General features: G+C 38.8%; 1 protein-coding gene across 2 annotated transcripts in view; it reads left to right on the top strand.

Moving 5' to 3' along the window:
• The window catches only part of osbp2b (oxysterol binding protein 2b), a 52,449-nt gene extending 29,424 nt beyond the window's left edge, over positions 1-23,025 (top strand). Inside the window, exons 4-14 of one of the 2 annotated variants that reach the window (XM_088335839.1) lie at positions 2,678-2,873; positions 10,761-10,881; positions 11,018-11,084; positions 11,540-11,692; positions 11,775-12,020; positions 12,129-12,249; positions 12,950-13,053; positions 13,311-13,406; positions 14,065-14,249; positions 14,369-14,589; positions 16,638-23,025. In XM_088335839.1, the coding sequence (XP_088191965.1) occupies positions 2,678-2,873; positions 10,761-10,881; positions 11,018-11,084; positions 11,540-11,692; positions 11,775-12,020; positions 12,129-12,249; positions 12,950-13,053; positions 13,311-13,406; positions 14,065-14,249; positions 14,369-14,589; positions 16,638-16,780 (1,653 nt within the window). In that variant the 3' untranslated portion in view covers positions 16,781-23,025. Of the gene's footprint in view, positions 1-2,677; positions 2,874-10,757; positions 10,882-11,017; positions 11,085-11,539; positions 11,693-11,774; positions 12,021-12,128; positions 12,250-12,949; positions 13,054-13,310; positions 13,407-14,064; positions 14,250-14,368; positions 14,590-16,637 lie in introns of both variants that reach the window. The other variant, XM_088335838.1, reaches the window with a different exon arrangement.
• Positions 23,026-27,225: the final 4,200 nt, after the last annotated feature.

The raw sequence follows: 27,225 nt of genomic DNA, 5'->3' as shown, positions 1-27,225 counted from the left end.
CCAGGTATGTCCAAAGTCAGGCTTGTCTGCCAGATTCCAGCCTGTGATCATTTTTTTAATGGCCCCGGACTTCTGTCATAAAATTAATTTGTGGCCCGCCAGTAATGTTAAAAGAAAATGTATACCCGAAAAAAATTACCACTTCACCAGATTATGGCAGTATCCCTTCAGCCACAATGCCCTTGGCTTTCTGTGTGAATTTTAGTCCACCCATTTTCCGACATAGAGACTGATACTAAAAATAGGAAAGTTGACAGTGAGAGCCGCCACTTCTCAAACAAGTGGTAATTGGATTATTTTTTTCACTGAAATCCGAAACAACTGCATCTGAATAATTTGTCAAGAGGCTGTGGCTGTTTTCAAAAAGTATATTATCAAGCGGCACTGCCAGACAAAACGTGCTGACTACAAAAAGCTAACTGGAAATGCACACTGTGAAAAGGTGATGCAAAAGGAAGCTGTTTTAACAGCACAGTGTGCTTATTACCGAGACCCTGCAAGTAAAAATAAAATCGTGACGCTGATCCCCAAGCACTGCAAACCTTTCACGGAGGGTGAATTTATTAAAGACTGTTCAAAGAATCCCAGGCTGAACAGACACCCCCCAAATATTTTCAGCTTATCAAATCTGGCCCCAATTCTGCCTACCACAAAAATTGGTCTGGAGAGGGATGGCAGTGTAACACTATGCATTTTTTTCAAAAAAATATTTTTCAGCGTAGCAGCAGATGTGTTGTGCATTCCTTAATACGTGTCAGGGTTGAAGTGTTGAAGTAATGACACCAAATCTGATGGCAGGGGTGTGAGAGGGTGTGGTAAAGTCAGCCGTCATCTGTTTCAAATTTAGCTCCCTCCTGACTGAGTCCAAGGGGACAACTGCTCAAGGTGTTGTGTCACACTTGTTTCAGATTTTGATTTTTTTCTATATTAGTTTCCATATGCTCTGACCATATTAGTTTCGCGTAAAATACTCTAATCTTGCAATTTTATCAGCCGATACAAGGTACCCTAAACTGTTTAAACTTTTATATCATCCTTTTTTGCCAAGCAGTGCGGATTATTTCTATCAGATGGATTTTCAAATATTTTTTATGCTATTTGGTTTGACAAAAGTCTGTTTCTGACAAAAGGTTAATGGTAGCACAGACTCCCTTGAGTTTATTTTTATTTTGATACATATTGCTTTGCTTGAGGCAGCTTGGATTACGGAATGCAGGCACCCCTGGAGTAGTAGTGTTCTTCCAAGTTGTGCTGCTAACCAAAATGGCGCCAATGCCTGCAGACATGCAATGATCGTATGCTGCTCTATAAAGTGTGCTGTAACTTCTTGTCACATGTGCATTGGGTGCTTAGGTGTTTATTTACATACTAGACATAGTATGAGTGTGGACTTACTGGTCGATAGGAGTGGATCACAGTTCAGTGTGTGTTTAAATGTCAAGAGTGTCATATTTTTATACCAACAGCCCCAGTTCCGGTATCCACTGGTTTTAGCCTTTATTAACCTCGCCCTACATCACTACCGGACGTCACATGCAGTCTGAAATTTAGATTGGGGACTCAGCAGAAAAATGGAGAACTAACTTACTATTTTTTAATCGGGTGTTGGTTTCGTAGTGATGTTTGAGGAAGTGGCATGCAACATCAGTGCTTCCCTAGCATTTAAACGAGTGATGGTACAGTTGAGACACTGCAGGTTTGACCACTGAAGGTAAGTGATATGATCCTGCTGGAAATATTTGACTATTTCTGTGTTTTATTCAATTTTGGAGGCACATTGTTTTAACTATTATTGTGATTGATAAACACGGGAAATTGTACTTTACTCATTTTGAGTTTTTGTTCAAATGGAGTTTTAAGGGATTTAATGGTAAACTGTTTTCACATTTATGGTTTTATGTTTGATTAAACATACTGTAATTGTGCTGTTGCTTAGATGATTTGTAGAACAAAACCTGAACTGTTTAGTTTCTTATCAGATGACTTACTTTATAAATAAAATTGAGTTGTGTTCAATAAATTCATAGTTCATATTGTTAAACAGACAATTTAGTAATCAGTATCAGTGCAGTTTACATTTATTTGACCAATCCTTTAGAAAAGTAATCTATACTACAGAAATGCTGAATTGCAATTGAGGGGAGTTTTGATCCTGGGGTCCTTCCTTTTTGATGACTATCACATGACATTTTTCTCTCGCACATTGTCAGCTGTAAAGATTTCCGGTTGATTTACTTTTTTGCCTACTGTTAGGCAGGAACATCAGGCATTGTATGAATTGCTGGCAAATGCTGACATGTTGTTTCTTAGTGATCTAAAGTAACCTCTTTGGCTCAGCAGTAAGAACAGAAGGAATAATGAAGCTCAGTCTTGACTCAAAAGCCCTCTGCCGTGTAATCAGCATATAAAGTACTTTAGCTCATCACGCACCCTTTTCCCTTAGTTTACAGTGTGCTCTTTGAGGAACATGAACTTAAAACAAAAAGGCTTCTATGTCTCTTTTCTGGTTTTGTACATCGGTATGTTTTCTCCCGGTGGGCAGTAACCATGTTGTGCCGGTGAGGAGAGCAGCTCGTTTGTCACTTAAAACTTTGGTCAAAGAAACAGGACTACAAAAGAAATATACTGGACAGCAAGTCAGAACAATATCAGCATTTACACACCTGTGATTTCACAGGCTTGTCGAGATTTCCTGCAACTGGCTGAGACTCACAGTAGGAGGTGGCAGAGGTCATTGCAGTATGAACGAGAGCAGCGCATCCACCTGGAGGAGACCATTGAGCAGCTAGCCAAGCAGCACAATAGTCTGGAGAGAGCGTGGAGAGCGGCACCTGCACTGTCACCCAGCGCAGCCTCCACCCCAACCAAGAAAGGTGAGCATGAATTACTCTGCGTTTTTGTAACTTTCATTGATGTTTAAATTGTCATTTTGCCAGACGGTCTGTCTGTACTGGATGATGTTTTCTCTTAGTTTTGATCCATGCTAGTCTGATGCCAACATACAGTAAAATCGTGTAAGTCAGGCATGTCAAACATACAGTCCAGTCCATTGGATGATATAATCGATCCTGGCGTAAATGTTTGAGTATGTCAAAAAAAGAGAGTTTTCATTAATATTAAAAGTTATGATTTCTCTATTAATTACAAACCAGAAGCTTGTTTCCGCCAGTGGAGGGCAGTAAATGTGTAAAAGAGCTGACGTCCAGTCTCGTTTTCAAAGACAATTTTGTGTGGTATTTTCTTAGCTTCAGTAGGCCGAGCCTAGCACTTTGATTTGATGTTATTGGTAAAACTCTTATTTTGTGTTTAGTTTCTATTTATTTAAAAAGCAGTATGACGATTGAAGCAAGCATATTTTTGTTTATAGCACCCACTTGAGTTTTTTTTATGTTATTGATGTTTGTGGTGAGTTGGTCCAGATGTACAGCTCCAGTTACCCAACTGTTAAAATAAACACATTTTTAACACATTCAATGCCAACAAACATCAATCAATCAATTAATATACCGAAGCCATATCACCCTAGTGGGAAGTGGCTAAAGTCAAGAACACACTCACATTCACCAAACATTCATTCACCTTCACTCTTTCCAACCTCATACTGAACATTAAGCACACAGCACAACAAGGGGTGAGTTTCTGTGCCATGCAACCCTTCATCAGCACAAAGGCTCGACATCATACAGACACTACCCTACTTGCGAACGAAATAGGTTCCGGACGATCATTTGTAAGTTGAATTTGTTCGTAAGTAGCTCCATGGCTATATTTTGTATGGAATGTATATTTAAGGTTTACATATGTATTTTTAAGCTTTGTATAAGTAACCTGTATTATTCTGAAACTGTAAAATAAACGTTTAATAAAATAATATGCTCTATAACGTTACAAAGCAGGCTGAATGATAAAGCATAGTACTGAAAATCAAAGCTGTGCAGCCCTTTGAGACTCCTTGTGATTATGGGCTATACAAATACATATTACTTGACTTGACTATAAAGATGAATAAAGTTAAGTTGAACTTACTTTTGGAAGATTTAGGCGACCTCCCCCTCCGTGGTAAAAAGTGGATGAAAACCGTATCAAGTTTTCTTATTACACTTTAATTTTAAAATAAACGGCTCGCTCTTCTTTTTAACTTTACACCAACCATATCGAATGGATGCACGAGATATTAAACAATAACAATGTACCGTTGTTCGTATGTACCGTTGTTCATAACTCGAATGTAGAGGGTTTACCCCCTCCGCATCATATGTGTCGATATAAGTCATTCTTAACTATCCTTCGCCATTTATATTTATCCTTAGCACATACTCTTGCATACATCAAGTTAACCAACCTCACATCCAGAGCACATTTCATCCAACGATATTTGGGCCTTCCTCTCATTCTATTTCCCACCACTTCTCCACTACATACTCTTTTAGTCAAACAACCTTCATCCATTCTTTCCATATGTCCAAACCATCTGAGAACATTTTTCTCAAACCTCTCAGCAAGATCTCTTACCACATTAGTTCTTCTCCTTACTTTCCCATTCCTTAGCTGTCCAGTTTTGTCACTCCACACATGCTACGCAAACCTCTTATTTCAAAGACATTTAACCTATTACGCTCATTTACTCTCAAACCCCAAGCCTCTGAGCCATACATCACTGCTGGTAACCCCACACTTTCATAGAATCCTCGCTTTGCAACCATTCGCAGAGCTCTACATTTGAACAATCCATTCAGCACACCCATTGCCTTGCACCCTTCACCCACACTCTTCTTCACATCCTCCTCCAAACCACCACCTGCTACCACGTACAAACCCAAATACTTAAAACTTTTTACCTCTTGCAGCTTTACACCATTCGACAAAATATTTAAGCCACCTACCCCACCACCTCTCGAACACCTTATTACCTTACTCTCGTCTGCATTTACCTTAAGCTTCCTTTCTTACACACTCAATCAAACTTCAGTACCACAGGACTTAGTGCTGCTGCAGAGTCAGCCACCAAAGCAGTGTCATCTGCAAACAACACCTGACTTACATGCAACCCTCACACATTATACCTGCTCTATCTGCTCTTACAAACACCCTATGCACCACTCTATCCATATACAAATTAACAGCTGAAGTGACCCACCCTTGCCTCAAAACCACTTTTATCATAAACCACTTGCTCCCTTCACTCCCCACTCTCACACAAGCTCTACTATCTTCATACAAGCTTTGCGCGGCATGCATCAACCTGCTACCTACCCCATATATCCTCAATACTTGCCACAATGCCCCCCGCTCTATCTCATCTTAAATGCCCAACACACCTCTCTTCCTTTCGCTATAAACTTTTCACACGAACGTGCTAAACATAGAAATATTTTTTTCCCATTTCCCACATTGAATAAATGTGTTGCATTTAGAAAATATGTTTTGCCATCCGTGATTATTATTTATAGAGCAGGCAAAAACAAAGTTAAATATTTTGTGTTGACATTTTTCTTACTGATATAATATAATATAATTCTACATTTATTTTCTGACTTCATACTCAGTGATTATTATTTTGTTTTCTTTGAATAATTTTAAGATGTGATTCATTTAACTTATAATAAGCAGGGATCAGAATTTTCCGCGGATCCGCGGATTTCCGCTGTTTTTGAACCCCAAAGGTCATTCCCGTAAATCGTCTAAATTCGATGAGAAAAATATTTTGGGGGGGTGAGGTATGATACGTGACTGTTTCATCACCCCAAGTTAGCAGTTAGAGATCGCGAGAAAAATCGGCAAAAAGAAGCGCAGCGCATTAGATCTATAACGCACAACAAATAGATCGACTCCTACCATTGGTCGATAGGTTCGCTGATAACCAATCAGCGGAGCTTTTGTTCAGAGTATTGGCTTTCTCAAACATGGCGCTCCTTCCGGTCTTTTCAAACGGTGAAATGAGTGTTTGAAAAAGTAAATATGAAAATACTAAGAAAAGAAGACAAGGCTTTTGTCTCCGAGATTGATAAAGGAATCAAGAATAAATTTAAGTGGTCATGGCTGGAGAAGACTGTCACAGACTGACATGTATTTTCTTTAAGCATGTTCAGTTTTTGCATTCTATTTTCAAATTAATGATGAATGGTTATTAATGTATATATTTTCATATATATGGTTGATTAGTAGCTAAATACAAGGTCCATCTTCATCATCAAAACACAACAACAATGGTGATGGTTGTAACATTGTAATCCCCCAATTGTTTTAAACATCTTAAAACTGAAAAAAATACAAGGTTTCTGTTTTGTTGGATTTAATTCATTCTAGTGCAATTTTCACATAGCAAATAAGATAAATGCTGTTGGCTTCAGGGGGGCTTCGCCCCACTGAGCCCCCCACCGGGCTCCGCCCTGGACCTGGCCGGGGCCTGCGGCCCCTGGACCCTGGGTATTTTTTAGCTGAAAATGAAAATCTCCATTCTGATCCCTGAATAAGTTGTTTAATAACTGGTTACATGATTTGATTAATGGAAAAGTGTTTGGACTGTCCAGGTGACAGGACCAAGATAAGCTCTGTCTTTTTCCCATCAATCCATATTTTTTTCCTTCTGTTTTCTCAATTGTTTACTAAAGTTGGTGTTTTTTTTTTTTTTTAACTTTTTATTTCTCACACCAATTTTGACAGAGGTTTGATTCCTCCATCATACATCAACACAAAATATATACACTTGACACACTCATAAATAACAGAAGAAACAACAAAGAAGAAAAAAAATACTATTAATAGAAAGGAAGAATAAATGTTCATACAATACATCCATACAAAAAGAAACATATATATATATATATATATATATATATATATATATATATACACATATATATATATATATATATATATATATACATATATATAAAATAATAAATCAAAATATACACCCCAAAAAAAAAAAAAAAAAAAAAAAAAAAAAAAAAAAAAAACACACATAATAAATAGGGGGAGGTGTTTAGACATCAAGTAAAATTTGTGTGATAGGCTTCCATCTTTTCTCAAATTGGTCAAGTTTCAGTTGAAGTTTTGCAGTGATTTTTTCCATAATGTACATTTGCTTTAATTTGTCTCTCCATTGTTTTATGTCAGGAGGTTGTGGTTTCAGCCAGGACACTGTGATCATTTTCTTTGCTACCAGAAGCATTACCCTTAGTATATATTTCTGTTGACCAGATAGTAATTCTTCTGGCAAAATTCCTATTACGAAAGCCTTTGGGTCCAACCGCAACTCCCAGCCCGTGATTAATTTTATTTCTCTCTGGATACTTCTCCAAAAATTTAATATTACAGGGCAATTCCAGAAAATATGCGTAAAGTCACCGACCCCCCCACAGTTACGCCAGCATAGATTTGAGGTATTTTTATATTTTGAAGTGATAGAGGGTGTATAGAAGAATCGCATTTTTACTTTCCATTCAAACTCCCTCCATGTCGGGCTGTTGGTTATTTTGTGTCCCTCTTTCAATGTTTTTTCCCATTCGTTGTCTTTTATCGCTACATTAGTTTCTTGTTCCCATTTTTCCTTAACTGCCATGTCCTCATTACTGAGATCCATTCTCAGGGCTTTATATAGTTTTGATATAACCCCCTTTATTGATTGTCCTTTTGTATACGATATTAATAATTCCTCTACCTTAGTTGGCTCCTTACATATTTTCCCCCATTCCTCGTGTTTCTGGAGGTAATGCCTTAGTTGCAAATATTTGTAAAAATCATTTCTGGGTAGGTCAAACTCTTGTTGGAGTTGTTCGAATGATTTCATTGCCTGTGCTTCCAATACTTGGGTAATCAACATCAGTCCTTTTTGGGCCCATTTTTGAAACCCTACCTCCATACCCCCAGGTTTAAAGTCTGGATTTTTCGCTATTTTGGTAGCCCTATTCACAGATCTTGATATTTTTAATTTTTTTTGTATTGTTGACCAAGTTTTAATAGTTCCCTTAATCCATTCATTCTGGATTTTTAATTTCTTCCACCTCGTGACTGATATGTATGGTAACGATTCCACCAGCATATTTGGACAAGATCGTTGCTCCATGTCCACCCATATCGCATCTTTGTCTGTAGTAATCCACAAGATGAGTGCTTTAATTTGAGCTGCCCAATAGTAATATTTAATATTGGGTAGGTCTAGGCCCCCCTTTTCTTTAGGAGCTAACAGGGTTTTGTATTTTATTCTAGGTTTCTTGTTTTGCCAAAGGAATTTTGCTATTAACTTATTTAACATTTTAAATGTGGATGCCGGGATCAGAATTGGAAGGGATTGAAACAGAAATAATAGTCTTGGTAATATGTTCACTCTGATTGTTTCTATCCTGCCGATAAGACTTAAGGGCAAAATTTCCCATTTTTCCAAATCTTTCCTTATTTCTTTTATCAACATTCCATAATTTGCATCAAACAGCTGTGTGGAATGTGGTGTAATGGTCACCCCCAAATATTTAAACCCTTTATTTGTCCATTTAAAATCAAACCTTTCAATCACATCTGTTGGACATTTTCCTGATATCATCATTGCTATTGATTTGCTCTCATTATTTGAATACCCAGCTACTTCTCCATATATTTTAAGGCTCTCCAACAGTGGTGGTATTGATAACGAAGGTTCCTTCAGCATTACCATCAGGTCGTCTGCAAACAATGATATTTTATGTTCTGTTCCTCCTTCATCCAATATCCCCCTTATTTGCTCATTTTGTCTAATTGATTCTGCGAGTGGTTCTATGCTTATTGCAAACAAGAGTGGGCTTAAGCAATCCCCTTGCCGGACTCCTCTTTTGATTTCAAAGAAATCTGAACAGTGACCATTTACTCTAAGACGAGATTTCGGATTTTTATAGATAATTTTCACCCATTCAACAAATATTGGAGGGAAGCCAAAAGCTATAAGTGATTGATGTAAGAAGCTCCATTTCACCCTATCGAAAGCTTTTTGTGCATCCAAGCTCAGTAACATCGAGGGTTGGGTCTTAGATTTTGTGCTCGTAATTATGTTTAGTATCCTCCTAATATTGTTTGCACCCTGCCTTCCCGGAATAAACCCTGTTTGATCATTTCTAATTAATTTCGCTATAAATTTCTGCATTCTTTTTGCCAGTATGCTTGTAAGAATTTTTAGATCATTACAAAGTAAACTAACTGGTCTATAGCTTTCACACAATATTGGGTCTTTTCCTTCTTTGTGCAGGACTGTTATGATGGCTTCCGACCATGATTTGGGGGGATCTCCTTTTGTTAGAGCATAGTTAAATACTTTCTGCAGTACTGGTGTTAATTCTTCCTTAAAGCTTTTGTAGAACACCCCCGGGAATCCATCCGTTCCTGGTGATTTATTTATTTTTAAGTTATTTATTGTATCTTGTATTTCCTGTTTTGTAATGGGGCGAATAATTTCTAATGTATCCCCCCCTGTTAGTGTTGGTAAATGTAGTTTTCCTAAAAAGTTTTGTGCCGTGTAGTTATCTAAGTCATTTTCTGAGTCCTTGTATAATTCTTTATAATAATCTGCAAATGCTTCTGCTATACCTTTGGGTTTTACTAAACATTGTTTAGAGATAGGATGTTTTATTTGTGATATAATTCTATCTGTTTGGGCCTTTTTAAGTTGGAAGGCTAGCAGTCGACTGGCTCTATTGCCCATTTCATAGTATCTCTGGTTCACAAAGCGCAGAGCCCCTTCTGCTTTATTTGTCAAAAGTTCATCCAATTTGCTTCTGGTTGTTTTTAATACCTGTAATCTGGATTCATTTGGTGTTTTTTTATGTTCTTCTTCTAGTTCCTTAATCTTATCCTCCAATTCCTTCTGATTCTTTAAGCGTATTCGTTTCAGCCGGGACGATATTTCTATTAATTTCCCCCTTATTACAGCTTTCCCTCCTTCCCATAATATTGTTGGAGAAACCTCATTGTTGTCATTGATTTGGAAATATTCTTTTATACACCGTTTTATTTCCTGTACTACGTTTTTATCTGAGAGGAGAGATACATTCATCCTCCAATACCTAAAATGGGGTTCATTGTCTAAACTTAATTTCAAAGTAATTGGAGAATGGTCACTTATAGTAATATTCTCTATACCACACTCTACTACTGTATGCATATGTTGTCTTGAAATGTAAAAGTAATCAATTCTCGAGTAGCTGCCATGCGGGTTTGAATAGAAAGTATAGTCTTTAGTTTGGGGATTCTTCTCTCTCCATGGATCTATCAATCCCAATTCTTTAGTTATGTTATTTAACATCCTCGACGTCTTTGTATTTGTTCCATGTACTGAAGGATACTTGTCCACTTTGCAATTCTGTACAGTGTTAAAGTCACCTCCTATAAGTAACATTCCCAAGTTGGTGGTTTTAAATTCATTGTAACCTCATAATAGATAAAGAGAGGGGGGAAAAGTCAAAATGTCAAGCAAGCTTATTTGGTTGCCTAAATTAAACATTTTACTGATGTCACACCTGAAAGAGTATTTACATAAATGTGACATTTAAACATTTAAAACGATATATTTGTCTAGACGGTAATTCTGAATATTTAAATTGCCATCCAAAAAAAGCATGCATCACCAAGTCTTTTTAGCCAGTATTGATAGTCTGACTAAGATGATTATATCTTAACTAGTGGCCATGCGTAAATGATTACGCTGCACACTGCTTTATCCTGAAGCAAGCAGATTACCATGTAACACTTTTTTGCTCTTTGTTTTTACATGACATTTGTCTTTTGGCTAGAAGGGAGTGAGAGGCTGCTCAAAGGAGAGGCAAGTGACGAAGATGAGGATACTGAGTTTTTTGACGCCATGGAGGATTCCCCTGCGTTTATCACAGTGACTGCCACTGACAACACTCAGCACAGGTCTCAACACAAACTACTGCTTTTCTCACTTCCTTAATTAGTACATTCACAGGATATCAAATATGTGTTGTTAGTTGTTTTTTTTCTGCCATATCTACTTCCTATGAGATTGAGGCATTCTTTGTGTCTATTCTAGGCGATCTCAAGGTAGTTTGAGTGGAGCAAGTGGAGGCAATTCCTATGACTGGAACCAGGACGACAATGTAAGTCTATTTTTTATTACCAAAGAGTCTAATCTAGTATCTGTGATATTTGTTGCTCTTTGCTCAGAGTTCCTGGGGTGTTATGATTATTGCTTGTTACTGTTTGAACAATGAGAACACAGTTGACTCCTTGTTTACTCTAAATCTGGGTGCACCCATTTAATAACAACTCAGCTTTCACAGGTGTTTACGTGGCACACACACTGGTTTTTGCATACCTAAAGATTTCGATTTATCTTGCTCACTACATTTAGGTGTTCAGGATGCATGATTGTATTTTTTAATTAGCAGCAGCATTGTCTGTTCCTCTCACCCCTACTGCTGCTTACTACTGTGCGAATTTGCCTGTTCCTGCTTCTTTTTACGGGCTCACACATTGTTTAAATTGCTTTCTGTTGTCAAGTCGCACTATGTCAATCTTGGTTCTAGTGCACTTCTTTTGTCTATGCGCACAGATGTCTCCAAGCTATAACAACCTACCAGGGAAGGAGCTGCAGCCGCGCAGACGAAGGCGGACTCGTGTCCCTGACAAGCCCAACTACTCCCTCAATTTGTGGAGCATCATGAAGAACTGTATTGGGAAGGAGCTCTCAAAAATCCCAATGCCTGTAAGTCAGCATGGCCTGCCTTGTTTTGGGGACATTGTACTATTCAACGGTCTTTAAGTAATCTAAGTTGCCCATTTTTTAGGTGAATTTCAATGAACCTCTGTCAATGCTACAGCGTCTTTCTGAAGATTTAGAGTATCATGAGCTCCTGGATAAGGCAGCACGCTGCAACTCCTCACTGGAGCAGATGTGCTTCGTTGCTGCCTTCTCTGTATCATCGTACTCCACTACTGTGCACCGGACGGCCAAACCCTTCAACCCGCTTTTGGGAGAGACTTATGAGCTCGATCGTCTTGAGGAGTTTGGCTACCGCTCACTGTGTGAGCAGGTAAGAGAGCACAGCAACACAAAAAATTATTTTCGTGGCGCAAAGTTGAAGATGTATGATGTGAATTATACTGGTCTATTACTTAAAGTGTGTATCCATTCTAATAAGGTGAGCCATCACCCCCCTGCAGCTGCACATCATGTGATTTCGCAACGAGGCTGGACCTTGTGGCAGGAAATTACAATTGCCAGCAAGTTCCGTGGAAAATACCTCTCCATTATGCCTTTGGGTAATACCTTTATTCATAGTTCTCCATTCAAACAAATGCTTCGTGTTCTGAAAGAAATGCATTGATTGCTAAATTGAGCATGAACTGCGGCCTAGAAAAGAGTGGTTCTTTCTTGATAACAGGCAGATTGAGAAAAAAAAATCGGGATAGCTTTGTGAGAATTCTTCGAGAGAAATATTGAATATGGAATTTAGGCAGCAGTGTAGCTTGTGGGGGTCCCTGGATTTTCACAAAGAAAAGTCTTCCATCTGCCGCAGGGATGTCGAATTTTTGGACTGGCGTGAAGTCATCCACTTCGCTACAAGCACCCCTAGGGCATCATGTTCATCTGTTAATAAACAACGGGGTAGACTGCTGGAAGTGTGAATTTCCCTACGGGGATGAATAAAGTATCTATCTATCTATCTATCTATCCTTCCTGGTACAATGATTGAAGGTAGTAGAATGTGCTGCAGTCTCTCCTGCTTTCCTGATGGTGTCGTGTATCACACTTTTGTTGCAAATTTTTATGGAAAACATGTTAGCAATCTTCTATACTTTCCTGTTTCATTTCCCTGTAGCGGCTATTGATATACCAAATGGGCTCTGTGCAAATATTAAATTTGTGTCAATGTGAACACCGTTCACAGTATTTTTGATTATGGATTATGATTGACAAGGATTCTCAGTCTTAGATATTTTTCTCATTTTATATTTCCAGGTGCAATTCATCTACAATTCCATTCCAGTGGCAACCGTTATGTATGGAGAAAAGTCACGTCCACAGTGCATAACATTATTGTGGGGAAACTGTGGATTGACCAGGTCTGTTTACAAGCTCTTTTTATTGATTGCCATTTGTGCTCATTCCAAAGGCCGAGCAATCTTATTACCTTTAGAGTTGTCTGCTCTTCCTAAATGGGAACCTATTATTTCTCTTGCGGTTTCTGTGTATAACTATATTTTTCATCTTGCGAGGGAAAAATAATTGCAATGTATTTGGTGCATATTCATTGCTAAACTCCTCTGTATTGTATTGACTTAGAATGTGTGGATGTGTGTGCGGATGTGTGTTTGTTCAGTCAGGGGACATTGAGATAGTGAATCACAGAACCAAAGAGACCTGCCAACTTAAATTTTCTCCCTACAGTTATTTCTCCAGGGAAGTTCCACGGAAGGTAAATTTTCTTTTTTTCTCTCCTTCGTGACATGGCTCTTTTGCACACTTTCCCCCTCTTTTTTTACACTGTTTTTTGGCTATTAAGCTGAGTAGCATGTTGAAACTGTATGCAATTTTATTCTGGAATATTCTTTTTAAAGGCAGCAATGCAGCACTCCCTTAGTCAGTGTTTTCTTTCCTATATTTATTGGAAATATACAGCACAGAGAGAAATGGGCACAAGGCCAAAACAATTTAAAACAACGATAGCAGAATCCCGGGAGAAGGGAATTTATCAGGTAGCTAATAGGACAGAAGAGGTTTGCAAGCCTCCTAAGGCTGCCAGCAAGCATACAGTTTACCGGTAACTTGTAAGCTACAGTGAATGGAAATGAATTGCTTACAACATTATCATGCATAACATCATAGGTAAATAGCTTAAAAGCTTTTATTGAATTTCAAAATGACGTACAGCATGTTCTTTGGTCAAATGTTCTGCATGACAAGTTAGAAAAAATAATTGTAATTTCAGAGTCACACTTTTAAAACTAGTTCATTTGATAAGAAAAACTACAGTTACATTGCATTTAAATCATTTCATATTTTGCTTTACATTGGTTACGTCTTTCATTTATACAAATATAAAAGTGGGATTTATCCGTATGTGCTGGTTCCAGGTGACAGGTGTGGTGGCTGACAGTGTCGGTCAAGCTCATTACATCCTGTCTGGCACGTGGGATGAGAAAATTGAGAGTTCTAAGATTATTCAAAGCAGCCGTGGTGGTGGTGGCTCAGAAGGCAAGCAGAAGACCATCTACCAGACCTTATCTCCCAAACTTTTATGGAAGAAATATCCTCTCCCGTAAGAGCCTGTCTCGTGTGCCTCATTAGGCCACACGAGCATTTGAAGCTGTCATGAAAGGCTACATTTTCACTTTTAATGAGCAATTAAACATACATCTCTCTCTCTTTCCCACTTAGAGAGAATGCTGAGAACATGTACTACTTCTCAGCACTTGCACTTACCCTGAACGAGCCAGAGGACTGCGTTTGTTTGACCGACAGCCGTCTGAGACCGGACCAGAGGCTGATGGAAGATGGTCGTTGGGATGAAGCCAATTCAGAGAAACAAAGGTTAGAAGAGAAACAAAGAGCCGTAAGAAGGAGGCGAGAAGCTGAGGCTTCGGATGCCCTGGATGAAGGTATGAAAACGTAAACTGTACAAGAAATACAGATGTCTGGAAACAAAGTCTATAAGATGTGTTATTGCCCCAAGTCCTTGGGGTCATTTATACATCCCAGAAGAACATACAGTTGCGATATGCATCATTTTAATCATAAAATTCGCACCCTCTATTGTCTTTGTTTAAGAATTTTAAATTTTACGTTAAATCAAATGTTAAGAAAGGTGGTGATAATAACTAAAATGTGTAGCTCTGGCGCTACATAGTGACCATATGCCGAGCTGTTTGAAACTGTCTCATCTGCATAATCTCAAAAGCTATATATATATTTTTTTTTAAAGTGTATCCTCATTAGAGGAAAGAACGGGCCGAAAAAAATCCACGACGGAAACATTTCAAGGCTGTTATTTTGACAGATTTGAAATCGGGCCATAAATTACAAAAGCAGTACTTCCTAAAGAATCTAGCACAGCACTTTAAGAGAGAGAGACAGCCAGAGAGTCAAAAAATAACAAGGATGTTTTAATAATAGAGACAGGAAGATGTTCTTTGAATGTTGTTCTTTGATTGATGTTCTTTGAATTGACATTGCAGGAGTTTACGGTATCCACACGTCATTTTAGTTTTACATTTTTATTAACACATGTTTATTTTTTTAAAAGTCAGCTTGAGGGAAGCCTGACCTAAATGTAAAAACGATGTCCCAACCTGGTCTGACTTGGGCTTGAGAACTTACCTCCAGTCCTTATTCATCTACCAATAGAAACAAAAGTATTAGAAAGCCCTCCCAGTACATGATAGTACCTTGCAAGCATAATTTATGTGAGTGCATGTGTGCTAGGTAGATTGTATTGATGTATCCCTGTCTTTTTCCCCTCCCTCTCCTGATGGTCAGAATGTGATAATGACACTGGTGAGTGGGGGTTGCTCTGTGCTCTCTGCTGTTGCCCACACATGCACCTGTCTGTGTGTGTCTGTTATTTTAGTGTTTTGCTATTGTTGGACCTGCAATCCTGCATGATGTTTCCTTTTGACAAATTATTCAGGAAAAAGTCTTTTTTTCCTTTGTACATGTGATATATTCATAAGAGACTGTTCTCAGATAAGATCTACATTTAAATGAAAATGCTTTATACCTGATAAGTGTGTGTGAACAAATATAGTTTGTTTAATGTTATGCTTACTGTGTGGTGGGGTGTGTTTCTGAAACGTGAGCTAAAGGAGATTTGAGAAGCCGTTTGAGAAGTAAATCATACTTGCTATCACATGTAACATCATACTCCCTACACATGCACAACTGATTTTCCATACTGACACAGTCATACCCATGCACGAGCCCTAGTATACTCTCATACACACCACTATACTCTCTTGAGGGTATTATATTCTTATACAAATAATACTCTCTCACAAATACTACTATACACTCATAGACACACTACTATGCTTTCACACCCGTACTACTATACTTTACTAATCTTACACACACTATTATTGTCTCCCACACACACTAGTATTCTTTCTCACACACCATTAAAATTGCTTTTACTATAGTGATATTTTCCCAAATCTAATGTAATGATCACTTCACCTCTCAGTGTTGTCTTAGTTTGGGTACGTTTGGTAACCATGGTGATGTACACTGATCGGTGTCTATGTGTTGTACAGCTCGACACCAAACTGGAGTTGCTCCCAGTGTAGTAGCATGTGTGATAGAATATAGTAGTGTGTATGAAAGTATAGAAGTATGTGTGAGAGAGTATAGTAGTGTGTGGGAGAGAGTATAGGTATATGTGTGAGAGCACATTTTAGTGTACCTGTGAGAGTATATTATGTGAGTATGATGCACTTCTCAAACACCCTCTCATAGAGATTTGAATACGTTTCAAAGTACTTGTTTTGCACACATGACGACCATTAAACCTTTCAATGCAACATGATGCTGGTTCACATTTGGACCCTCCCCAAATGCACTGCACAGCGACTGATTGCTAATTGTGTTCATATTCTATGTTTGGAGGACGTTGCTAGCTTCTTCACAAACACACCTGCCTTCTTTCCTGCAGGTCGAGAATACGAAGGTTACCGGCCGCTTTGGTTCCAGCAGAGGCGAGACTCGGTCACCGGAGAGACGAGCTTTGTGTACAGTGGGGGCTACTGGGAGGCTAAGGAGAAACAGGACTGGACCATGTGTCCCAATATATTCTAGCACGCAATGCTTCTAGGCCTCGGAAACCTTAGGAAACTGGGAGCCGCTCGGCCTCGGCTCCCTCAGCGTTGCGGTGTAGCAGACTCACGAGCACTACGTGGCGCTTTACAAGCATCAAATGGTGAATGTGACGCACACGCTTCATACCTCCAAATGTAGACTCTCATTGCTTTTAAATGTGGAGACTATGATGGGATGTCTCACTGTGTTTGAGGTGTAACAGCACACCACAAAAGGCGCCTATGAGGTGCTGTAATTTTGCACTTTTCTGCATTGAGTTTCATTTGCTAATTCAGGATTGGCTCTAGATGGTTGATTGACAAAAAAAATTTAAAAGACAATTTTATTTCGGGCTAAACGTATTTTCCACACTATAACAAGCCCCAGATTATAAGGTACCCCTCCCCCCACAATTTTTTTTTCTTCATATATAAGGTTGACTGGACTGTAAGGCGCATGGAATTAAGACTACTGTAGGGTAGCAGTAAGATCAGGCCTGAAAAAAAGCCCCCCTGATCCAAGCCCAGGGTATCAAAGCCCGACCCAGCCCAAGCCCCAACAAGTAACTTGATTTGCAAGGCCGAGCCCCAAGCAAACCCAAAATTTTATATTAAATTGTAAAGACTCTGGAGGAAAAGTGATTTTGGCTGGCCCCTGCCGCACGCTCTGCAGGGGCTATCAGTTTTGACGGTTTGAGAGACAAAGAGGAACAATGTCAAGTGGAAAAAGAAAAAAGAAAAAGTCAGTGAGAGATTAACCCGGCCTGAACGAATTGATTGACATTTTAGGCAGCGTCAGGCTCAGGGTTCAGATCTTACCTTTACTGTACAGCTAGGGTTGCACAAAAAATATAAGTATGCCGTATTTGCGCATTAATTGATTAGTTAGAATAAATCACTGATTACATACAATTGCATAACATTAAATGCAATGGGAATTGAGCCCAGATCCCCGTGCACTGGATCCTATTCACAAGATCACTAAGGATGCAGACCATATATGAAAAGGCACAAGCTTTTATCTCATCACACTTTTTTTAGACACTGTACCAAATTGTTGATGTTATTATTGAGCTGGGCTGCAAGAATGATGAAACCGGTCTGTGGTATGGCCTATTTGCAAAGTCTTAACGAAGCGCATGATATTCTGAACCCAATGACGAGAAAGGCATGGTGGGAAGTAATTCAGCTGCCCTGAACTGAATGAAGAGAATGGCATTGTGGGAAGTAAGCCAGTCATCCTGTAAGATATGAATAACTGCTTGGCCGCATATAAAGTACTCTGGATCATAAGACGCACTTTTTAAAATTGTGTCCAATTTGGGGTTTTGGGGTGTGCCCCATAATTTGGAAAATATGGTTATTGGATTTCAGATTGGTTAGGTGTAATTTTTATCCAGTCCTCATGAGATTTTTTTAATCAGATGATAAATATTTCCTAAAATGACCGTGTCATAGCATTTTATTATGACCTTTCTAATTTTTAAGTGTCATGCAGGGAGGGAATTGGTTTTCTTGTGCTGGAAACTATTTCCCTTCAAGAGATTTTATCAGGCGTGCATCTTTTCGTCTGCACATGCACTTGAGCAGTCTTGTTAGAAACTAGTTTGCCTTTCATGTAAGGATCTTTCTTTTGAGCTCCACAATTTGCATACTTGCTCCAATGCATCTCCAAAGATCGGATTAGTTGTTGGTCACGTTCAATTTTTCGCTAAAATGGATCCATATCAGACGTCTCACAACTCACTGTGCATAAAGTGACGCTCAATATTATTGTTGTGTTCAAGTTAATAAGACACGGACTTTGTTTCATCTTGCGGTGCTCTCCCGCAGAATCACGTTCTATTCCAGCGCTTCCAGTGACAGCAACTAGCATTTAGAACTAACAAAACCTAGATCCCACTTGCTCCTAACGCTCCTCGAAGGTTGTTGAAAAGAACAGGGCTGGTTCTTGTTGTTTGAGACCTTTGCTCCATGCTCATCACAGTTCCAATGTCTTGTTTTATTGATTTGGGAATAGCTTTTGAAGGTATTGTTCCTTTAATCATCTGATGACAAGCTTTGGAAACAGTATTTTTCTTGGGATGCACCGAAATGAAAATTTGGGACCAAAACCGACAATGTGAAATTCCTGGCCCAAAACACTGAAAAATATAACACAAAAAAGAAAATATATTTGTGTGTATATTTTTATATATCTATTTTGCGCTGATTTCCTTATAAGTCAAATTATAAAATGATGATTAATTGGCTGGTGTATTACTAGATGCTATTATTAAAGGGACCTCGTAACCATTTTCAAATTGACCCAAAAGCAGGGAAGCCAGAAACGAGACAGGGGTGCTCATTATTAACAAAAAACGGGAACAGCAAACAAAAACAATCAAGGGGTCACAAACCAACGAAATGTCGAGACAAAATAAAACCTGACGTGATAGTGGAAGACATGGATATGGCAACCAGAATGACAATGGCAACGACCCGACCACCAAAGGGCCCAGCAGGAAGCATCCGCATCCCTGTCCTGGTCCCCTGTCCGTTTCAGTATCCTGTCCCCTGGCGAGTGGGGATCTCTCAGCTGCTTCTGGTCCATGTTCCAGTGGCGAGAAGGTTACTCTGACATACGGAGGAACACACGATTTAAGGAGAAGATATTTTTACGGTTTAAGCTTTTCAAGTCTCTTTCCTTTTGTGTGCAAAATTGAAAAGCCGGGTCCTGCGCAAACTTGTCCGGGGCGACAGCCTGATTCGCAATGATTTCCTCTTGGATCACGTGACGTGATTATTCTGGCCTTGCTTTTTTCTGGTTAGCTTAGCAGGTCAGAACATAATATAATCTTTATTGAAAAGAAACATACGTGTCATGAACCAGCACAGGATCAGGACCCAAACGTGTGACATTTCTCACACAAGCCTTTTATTTTACGGGAAATGGGGAGTCATGCATGTTAGTCAGCAGTCTGGCGTGAAATGATAGGAAGCCAGAGTCCGACGAGATCGATATTTCCCCGAGTAGATAACGGACAGATATGGTCAATACCGGACAAGACGGGACCGACAGGATTGATAATGAAACAGGACATCAAAATAAAACAGGACAAACTAGACGGGAACGAAAACTGGAGAGGATAATATACAGGACAAAAATAGACTGGAACGAAACTGGATACCGATATTAAACAGGACAAAAATAAACGGGAACAATACCGGAGAGGAAATGCCAACAGGAAACAGGACCCAGTCAAAACCCACGTCTTGCGGGGCAGTGGTTCGTTGACGGACTGACAAACGAAGAGTGAGAGCACTGAGCTTAAAAAGACGCAAAGCCAATCTTTCAATGAGCCGCAGCTGGCGCCACACGGGCGGGGCCAATTGGGCGCCATGGCAACCGTGACAATCAAGTGTTGATCGTGGTTTATGCCTTTTTAGAGAAGAATCAAATCGTAATTTCTTAAAACTGTGAACATATACACCAACACAAACATTTTATATACAACAATGAACATACATATCCCACTAAAGCAGTCCAAAAATCTATGCCAGTTTCATATAAATTAAAAATGTTCAAGTTTGGATTTTCCAATTGTTTGGATCCTGCTACTGTGAGTATTCTCCATTACTGTTTCTTGCTGTCTGGAAGACACTCCATTAGCTGGCTACGGGAAGAAAGGAGGGTAAAAAGTACAATATAAATCATTAGCATACCAAATTCACACCACTAGGTGTTTAAATGGCACTTTGGGGGCATATCAGTCATCACGACAGTTTTTTTCAGAAGCCCTTTTTTTGGTTTTCATTCTCTTTTAACCGAAACCAAAAATGCCTCTTTTGGTGCTGACAATTCGGTGCATCCCTAATATCTTCGTAACTCTTGAGTGGAATGTACTCAAATGTTAAGGCTAGAGGTACCATATGTTACGTCTGGTCTGTTTTTGTGACTAATTCTTGAAAATAAAATCATACTGTATAAAATTGTGCTTTAAAAGGACAGTGTGTATAATTAAGCGCCTTATAAATGTTAAAAAAGAATCATTAAAAGAAAATATTGATTAAAATAATAAGCAAGAGTAAATTTCTCAAAATACTCATAGGGCAAGAAATTTGTTTTCATGTAACATAAGGTGTTAAGAGGAAGCTGGCATCATTGTCAGCATTTTGCTACAACGGGTACTTTTTTGTGCTTTTTAGCACACATACAGCATCATCGAGTAGTCAATTGATGCACACTGTCCCTTTAAGATTCAAGTTAGCTGTACAAGATATTTAAAACAGGGTTTTGATCTCAGTAACACTATGATATCACACAGGAAAACGACAAAAATCACTGTGCTACATTTGCTTCTTACCATGCAGGTAACATTACTTTTTGTGAAATTTGTCTCATAATTGACGTGATGTACACAGAATTATATTACAATTGAAAAAATGTCAAGCCTGTTGATCGTTTTTTTTTTTCTCAAGACATTTCGGGAATTCCACAGATATAAAAGTTTTAAGAATATTTTTTTTATAAATATTTCCTGTAACGGTTCCTGAACCAAACTAAATATTGCCTCAATGAACCAAATTCACAATTCATAAATCACCTTTTAATACACTCACTATATCTTTGAATAGTTCCTTTACTAATTTTTCAAAAGTTACAGTTTTAAATAATCACGATCAATGAAATAGTTCAAATCTTCCCGTGATTAATATAAAATATGGTGTAGCCAGACTCATTAGAACCATGCAGGTTTTACTATTAAAGGAATATCAACGTATTGCAGGGATCTCTACTTTTTGTTACTAGTTAGCGCAAAGGGCACCCACTTTGATATGAATTTCCGAAATAACAACTTATCATGTTATTTCTATGATGTTACTACGTTATTACCAGGTGAATTATTGGAAGTAGGGTTAAATAGACTCAGTTAACCACGAAAAAAAAATGATTTTACTCGAAAATCACAAAGACCCAGCACTGGTCAGCTATTTTCAGAACAGGTCACCAGGCTCCACAACTCTCCCACGTTTGAAACCCCTGCTCTACTGTGACTGGCTGCCCCCTGGTGGCCTAGTTAAGGGAATTTTGTTGCGTTGGTCTAAAAATCAGTCGTCCATCATTAATTACCAGGCAACACATTTGTCAGCTGGAAAATGGAAAGTACCAGTATGTCTGTTTTCTTTGCACATTAACATTCACTGAGTAGAGCTGTTAAAAGAGACAGTGTGTCATATTTAATGCCTCCTAGTGGTACAAAAAAAACTTACATTCAGGAATAACAAAACCAAACATTGATTTAAATGCTAGGCAAAAATACCTGAACTATCTTATCAATGTTGGTTTTTATTAAAAAAAGAAATTCATTGGTCGGAAAATGTGTATTTCTTTTACATAGTGGAATCCCTACCTAAGATTACCGCCACGTTTGCCCGTCCAACTTGTTGCTATGGGGTGCTCTGTGGTTTTCGTCCGCATTAGACAATGCAGTGCCATCTAGAGGTCAAATATCACACACTGGATCTTTAGGTAAGAACAAGATTTATTATAAATGGAACTGACTCCCTCTTTCCATAACACTCATAGACATTGACAGTCTGGAAAGGACCACACATCTATAGCAGAACCTTGCAGAAGTTCAGTTTCATAAGTAAGGAGAAAACGACCAAAGTGTATGGAGACGTTTACTGGCCCTTGAACAATATTTTCAACTGCCTTCTGTCTCTTTTAGGGGATTTCATGTTTTTCTTTCTCATCTTAATCTCAGTTCTAGTTTTTGTTGATGTTTTAACTCTCGACCTTCTCATGGGTGCCATTAATTTCGTGCTTGCAAATTGATCCAGATTGTATGTATAATGACAGACATTTTGTGCGCTTTGAACCCACTCGTTTTCTTCCTGTTCAAAGCTGCTAACTTTAAAGACAGAAGTAAAATGTGCAGAAGATGGAACTGTGTTTTTCTTGCCTCGTCCAAATTAAATCCTATTGGAATTTTGACGATCTGCGGTTTGCTTGTGGTAAACGCTGTTGATTTTACTCATCCACGTAAAGACATCACCATCAACACGACAGCGGATTGGTGGAAATATCAAAGTTTGCTGAGATGCTTTTCCTCTTCTTCCCTGTTACACATACTGTAGGTGTATTTAGATGTAAATCAGAATTTAGAAATTGCTGTTTTTACATAAATTGTGTATTTTTCCCTCACTTTATAATATTGTCTTATAACAACCAATGCACAATAATAAAAGTGAACTTGTTGACCTGGATGTATTTTATTTCGTCTTGGGCTGAAATATAATAACTATGTAGTGTATCCTCAAAAGTCAAAGAGACATTATGCTGGGTTTCTGGCAACAATAGTTTATTTTAATTCCAACTTGATTAAATTGGCTTATGTAGTATTCGACAGACTGCAAGGCCTGCCAGTGTCTATTTTAAAACAACAACTTTTACAAGTTTTCTAGCTTAAAAATTCATATTTCATGGATTTATTGAGTTGGCCACACAGTACCAGTACTTTGTTGCACTTTTATTTGTGAAAATACAGCATAGCCATACACAATGGCTTGCGAAACTATTTGGCCCCCTTGAACTTTGTGACCTTTTGCCACATTTCAGACTCAGATATAAAACTAATTTCTTGTGAAGCATCAACAATATGTGGGACACAGTCATGAAGTGGAACACACTTTATTGGATATTTTAAACTTTTTTAACAAATAAAAAACAAAAAAAGTGGGTGTGCAAAATTATTCAACTCCATTGAGTTAACACTTTGTAGCGCCACCTTTTGCTGCAAGTCGCTTGTGGTATTTTATCAGTTTTGCACATATTTTTGCCCATTCCTCCTTGCAAAACAGCTCGAGCTCAGTAAGGTTGGATGGAAAGCGTTTGAGAACAGCAGTTTTCAGTTCTTTCCACAGATTCTCAATTGGATTGAGGTCTGGACTTTGACATGGCCATTCTTACACCTTGATATGTTTTTTGGTGAACCATTCCATTGTAGCTTTTGCTTTATGTTTTGGATCATTGTTTTGTTGGAAGACAAATCTCTGTCCCAGTCTCAGGTCTTTTGTGAACTCCATCAGGTTTTCTTCCAGAATGGTCCGGTGTTTGCCTCCATTTGTATTCCCATCAATTTTAACCATCTTCCCTGTCCCTGCTAAAGAAAAGTAGGCCCAAACCATGATGCTGCCACCACCATGTTTGACTGTAGGGATGGTGTGTTGAGAGTGATGAGTTGTGCTGCTTTTACGCCAAACAAAGTCTTGCATGTTGCCAAAAAGTTTGATTTTGGTCTCATCTGACCAGAGCACCTTCTTCCACATGTTAAGTGTTTCTCCCAGGTGGCTTGTGGCAAACTTTAAACAAAACTTTTTATGGACATCTTTAAGAAATGGCTTCCTTCTTGCCACTCTTGCATAAAGGCCAGATTTGTGCAGTATACGACTGATTGTTGTCCTATGGATAGATTCTCCCACCTTAGCTCTAGACATCTGCAGTTCATCCAGCGTGATCATGGGCCTCTTGGCTGCATCTCTGATCAGTTTTCTCCTTGTATGAGCTGAAAGTTTAGGGGGACAGCCCGATCTTAGTAGATTTGCAGTGGTCTGATACTCCTTCCATTTCAATATTATTGCTTACACATTGCTCCTTGGATTGTTTAAAGCTTGGGAAATCATTTTGTAGCTTAATCCAGCTTTAGACTTGTCCACAACAGTATCTCGGACCTGCCTGGTGTGTTCCCCGTTCATCATGACGCTCTCTGCACTTTAAACAGACCTCTGAGACGATCACAGTGCAGGTGCATTTGTACAGAGACTAGATGAAACACAGGTGGATTCCATTTATCATCGTTTGTCATTTAGATCAACATTGAATCATTCAGAGATGCTCACTGAACTGCTGGACAGTTTTATGCACTGAAAGTAAATGGGCTAGTTTTGCACACCCACTTTTTCGTTTTTTTTTTTTTTAAATTTGTTAAAAAAGTTAAAATATCCAATAAAGTGTGTTCCACAAGAAATTGATGCTTCACAAGAAATTACAGTTTTATATCTTCATGTTTGAAGTGTGGCAAAATGTGGCAAAAGGTCACAAAGTTCAAGGGGGCCAAATAATTTCGTAAGCCACTGTAATACAGTTTCATCTGATAGATAATAGAAACGCATTCTAAATGTAAAACACAACCAACAACGCACCTAAGGATAATGCAATACATTTCCTGTCATGCAACTAACATAAACAGCTGTCTGATATTGAAACCAGCAGCAGCCCAGCGAGTCAGACTCCTGTGACTTAATGACACTAACTGACAGAGTGACAGTCAGGGGAGGCAGGTAAGGCACAAACTCACCTGTCATCATGGAATTATAAAGTTACAAAAGCTGGTGGCGGCACGCTTTGAGGCGGTTTCCTACAGACCTGGATCCCGTTAGCTGCCTGCAGTTGTAGAAAGATGCCGGTCGTCTAGGGTCTCCCTTGCCACTGGAACCATCTTCTTTACAATCAAGATAGTGGCGTTGGGGAAAGCGCACCCCTTACGCCACTTTAAAAACCGTCATTGCGCAGGTATCCTCTTTTACCTGAGTCTCCGACCACAATCCAGGATCGGACTGTTCAAACATCAGCAGACTCACAAATAAAAGAAGATGGTCATCATCGAATCGATGGACCACCCCAACGACAATAAAGTTACAAATATAATAAATGGATATGATTATTCAGTGTTGAAGTTTGTTCTCATTTATGTTCACAATTTCTGTTTTTTCTTTTTCAAAATACTTGAATTTACACATTTTAAATCTTAATGATACAATTGGTATATAACATTACTGTGCTAAGTGTCTGCAGAGCGAGGCATGCAATTCTTTTGCTTCGTGGTAGAGGGAGATAGTGAGACCTAGGATTCGGATTTGGTGCACACCTCAGCCCCAATCAATAAAGTTAGTGGTAGTTTTAACAAGCTAACAGTGAGTCAAGCCATCAAGTATTTTTTTTCTCTTTGCATGGACATTTTTTTTTTTACAAAAATTCACAATCAAGGATTAGCCATCTATGAATACTTGTACTCAAAAGGAGCAGCATTTCAGCAAGTATTTCATTTATAAGTTAAGGTAGAACAATAGAACATTGTATATTTCTTTCTTGCTCTTACAATTAAATGATAAAAAGGATGTAGGTTCATTTATGTATAAATCTCACACGAATGTTTCTCAACACTGTTTTGAAAATCAAATCTGGTCCTTAAACTCAAGCTAAGAGAAAATTGCTTTGAAATATTAAACAAAAATGTTGCAATTTTCTCTACTTGAATACATTTCAGTTTTCTTGCATAGCTTTTGTAAGTAATATGGACAAATAATACTATAGCAACCCTTATGAGTGGGTCACCAGTTGTTTAGGTTCCCATAGTCTTGGCGGGTTCTAAAGGCACCAAACATATTTATTTATATATTGTTGTTATTCTTGGTTCATCTATTTCTATATCTTACGCGCATTATTAAATGAATGTGTTCTTGTATCGTTAACACATAAAGGCTTGCAATTTTAATTCAACAAATGTTGGTCAAATATATGCGGCATTAGCTCAGGAGGTAGAGTGCTCGTCTTGGGATCAAGAGATCGCAGGTTCGATCCCCGGCTCCTACGTGTTATATGTCGAAGTGTCCTTGGGCAAGACACTAAATCCCTAATGGCCCCAATAAGCAGGTAGGCGCCTTGCATGGCTGCATGACCGCTATTGGTGTGTGTGTGCGTGTGCGTGTGCGTGTGCGTGTAGGTGTAGGTGTGAAGCACATTGTAAAGCACTTTGGGAGGTCTTCATTGACTTGAAAAGTGCTATAGAAATGCAGACCATTTACCATTTATCAAGTTGTTCCAAAATTAGCAAAGAACATTGCAGTTATGAGTAGATGCAGACATATATTCATCCATCCATTATCTGCACCACTTATCCTCAGTAGGGTCGCGGGGGTGCTGGAGCCCATCCCAGATATCTTCGGGCAGTGGGCAGGGGACACCCCGAACTGGTTGCCAGCCAGTCACAGGGCAGACAGACAACTCACTCGCTCATTCACACCTAGGGACAATTTGGACCGGCCAATTAACCTGACATGCATGTTTTTTGGAATGTGGGAGGAAACCGGAGTGCTCGGAAGAAAACACACATAAGCAAGGGGGAGAACATACAAACTCCACACAGGAAGGTTCGATCTCATGACCTCAGATCTGTGGTGCGGACGCGCTAACCACTCTGCCTGCAGACATAGCTGACCCCAAAATTCTTCATATAATGTACAGTTCATTAATTTTGTTTTACTGAAGTTTTTGTATAGAGATTTGGGAAAATACATATAAGAGCAATATAGAATCGCTTACAGTATTGGATTACAGAAGAAAGCTATTGGGATTATGCATAACTCTGGGTACAAAGAATAAACAAACAAAAATTTGAAGGT

This window comes from Urocampus carinirostris, chromosome 5, assembly GCF_059441175.1.
Source record: "Urocampus carinirostris isolate Australia breed hairy pipefish chromosome 5, RoL_Ucar_1.0, whole genome shotgun sequence".
Lineage (NCBI taxonomy): Eukaryota > Metazoa > Chordata > Actinopteri > Syngnathiformes > Syngnathidae > Urocampus > Urocampus carinirostris.
This window is presented reverse-complemented; position numbering and strand designations above follow the sequence as displayed.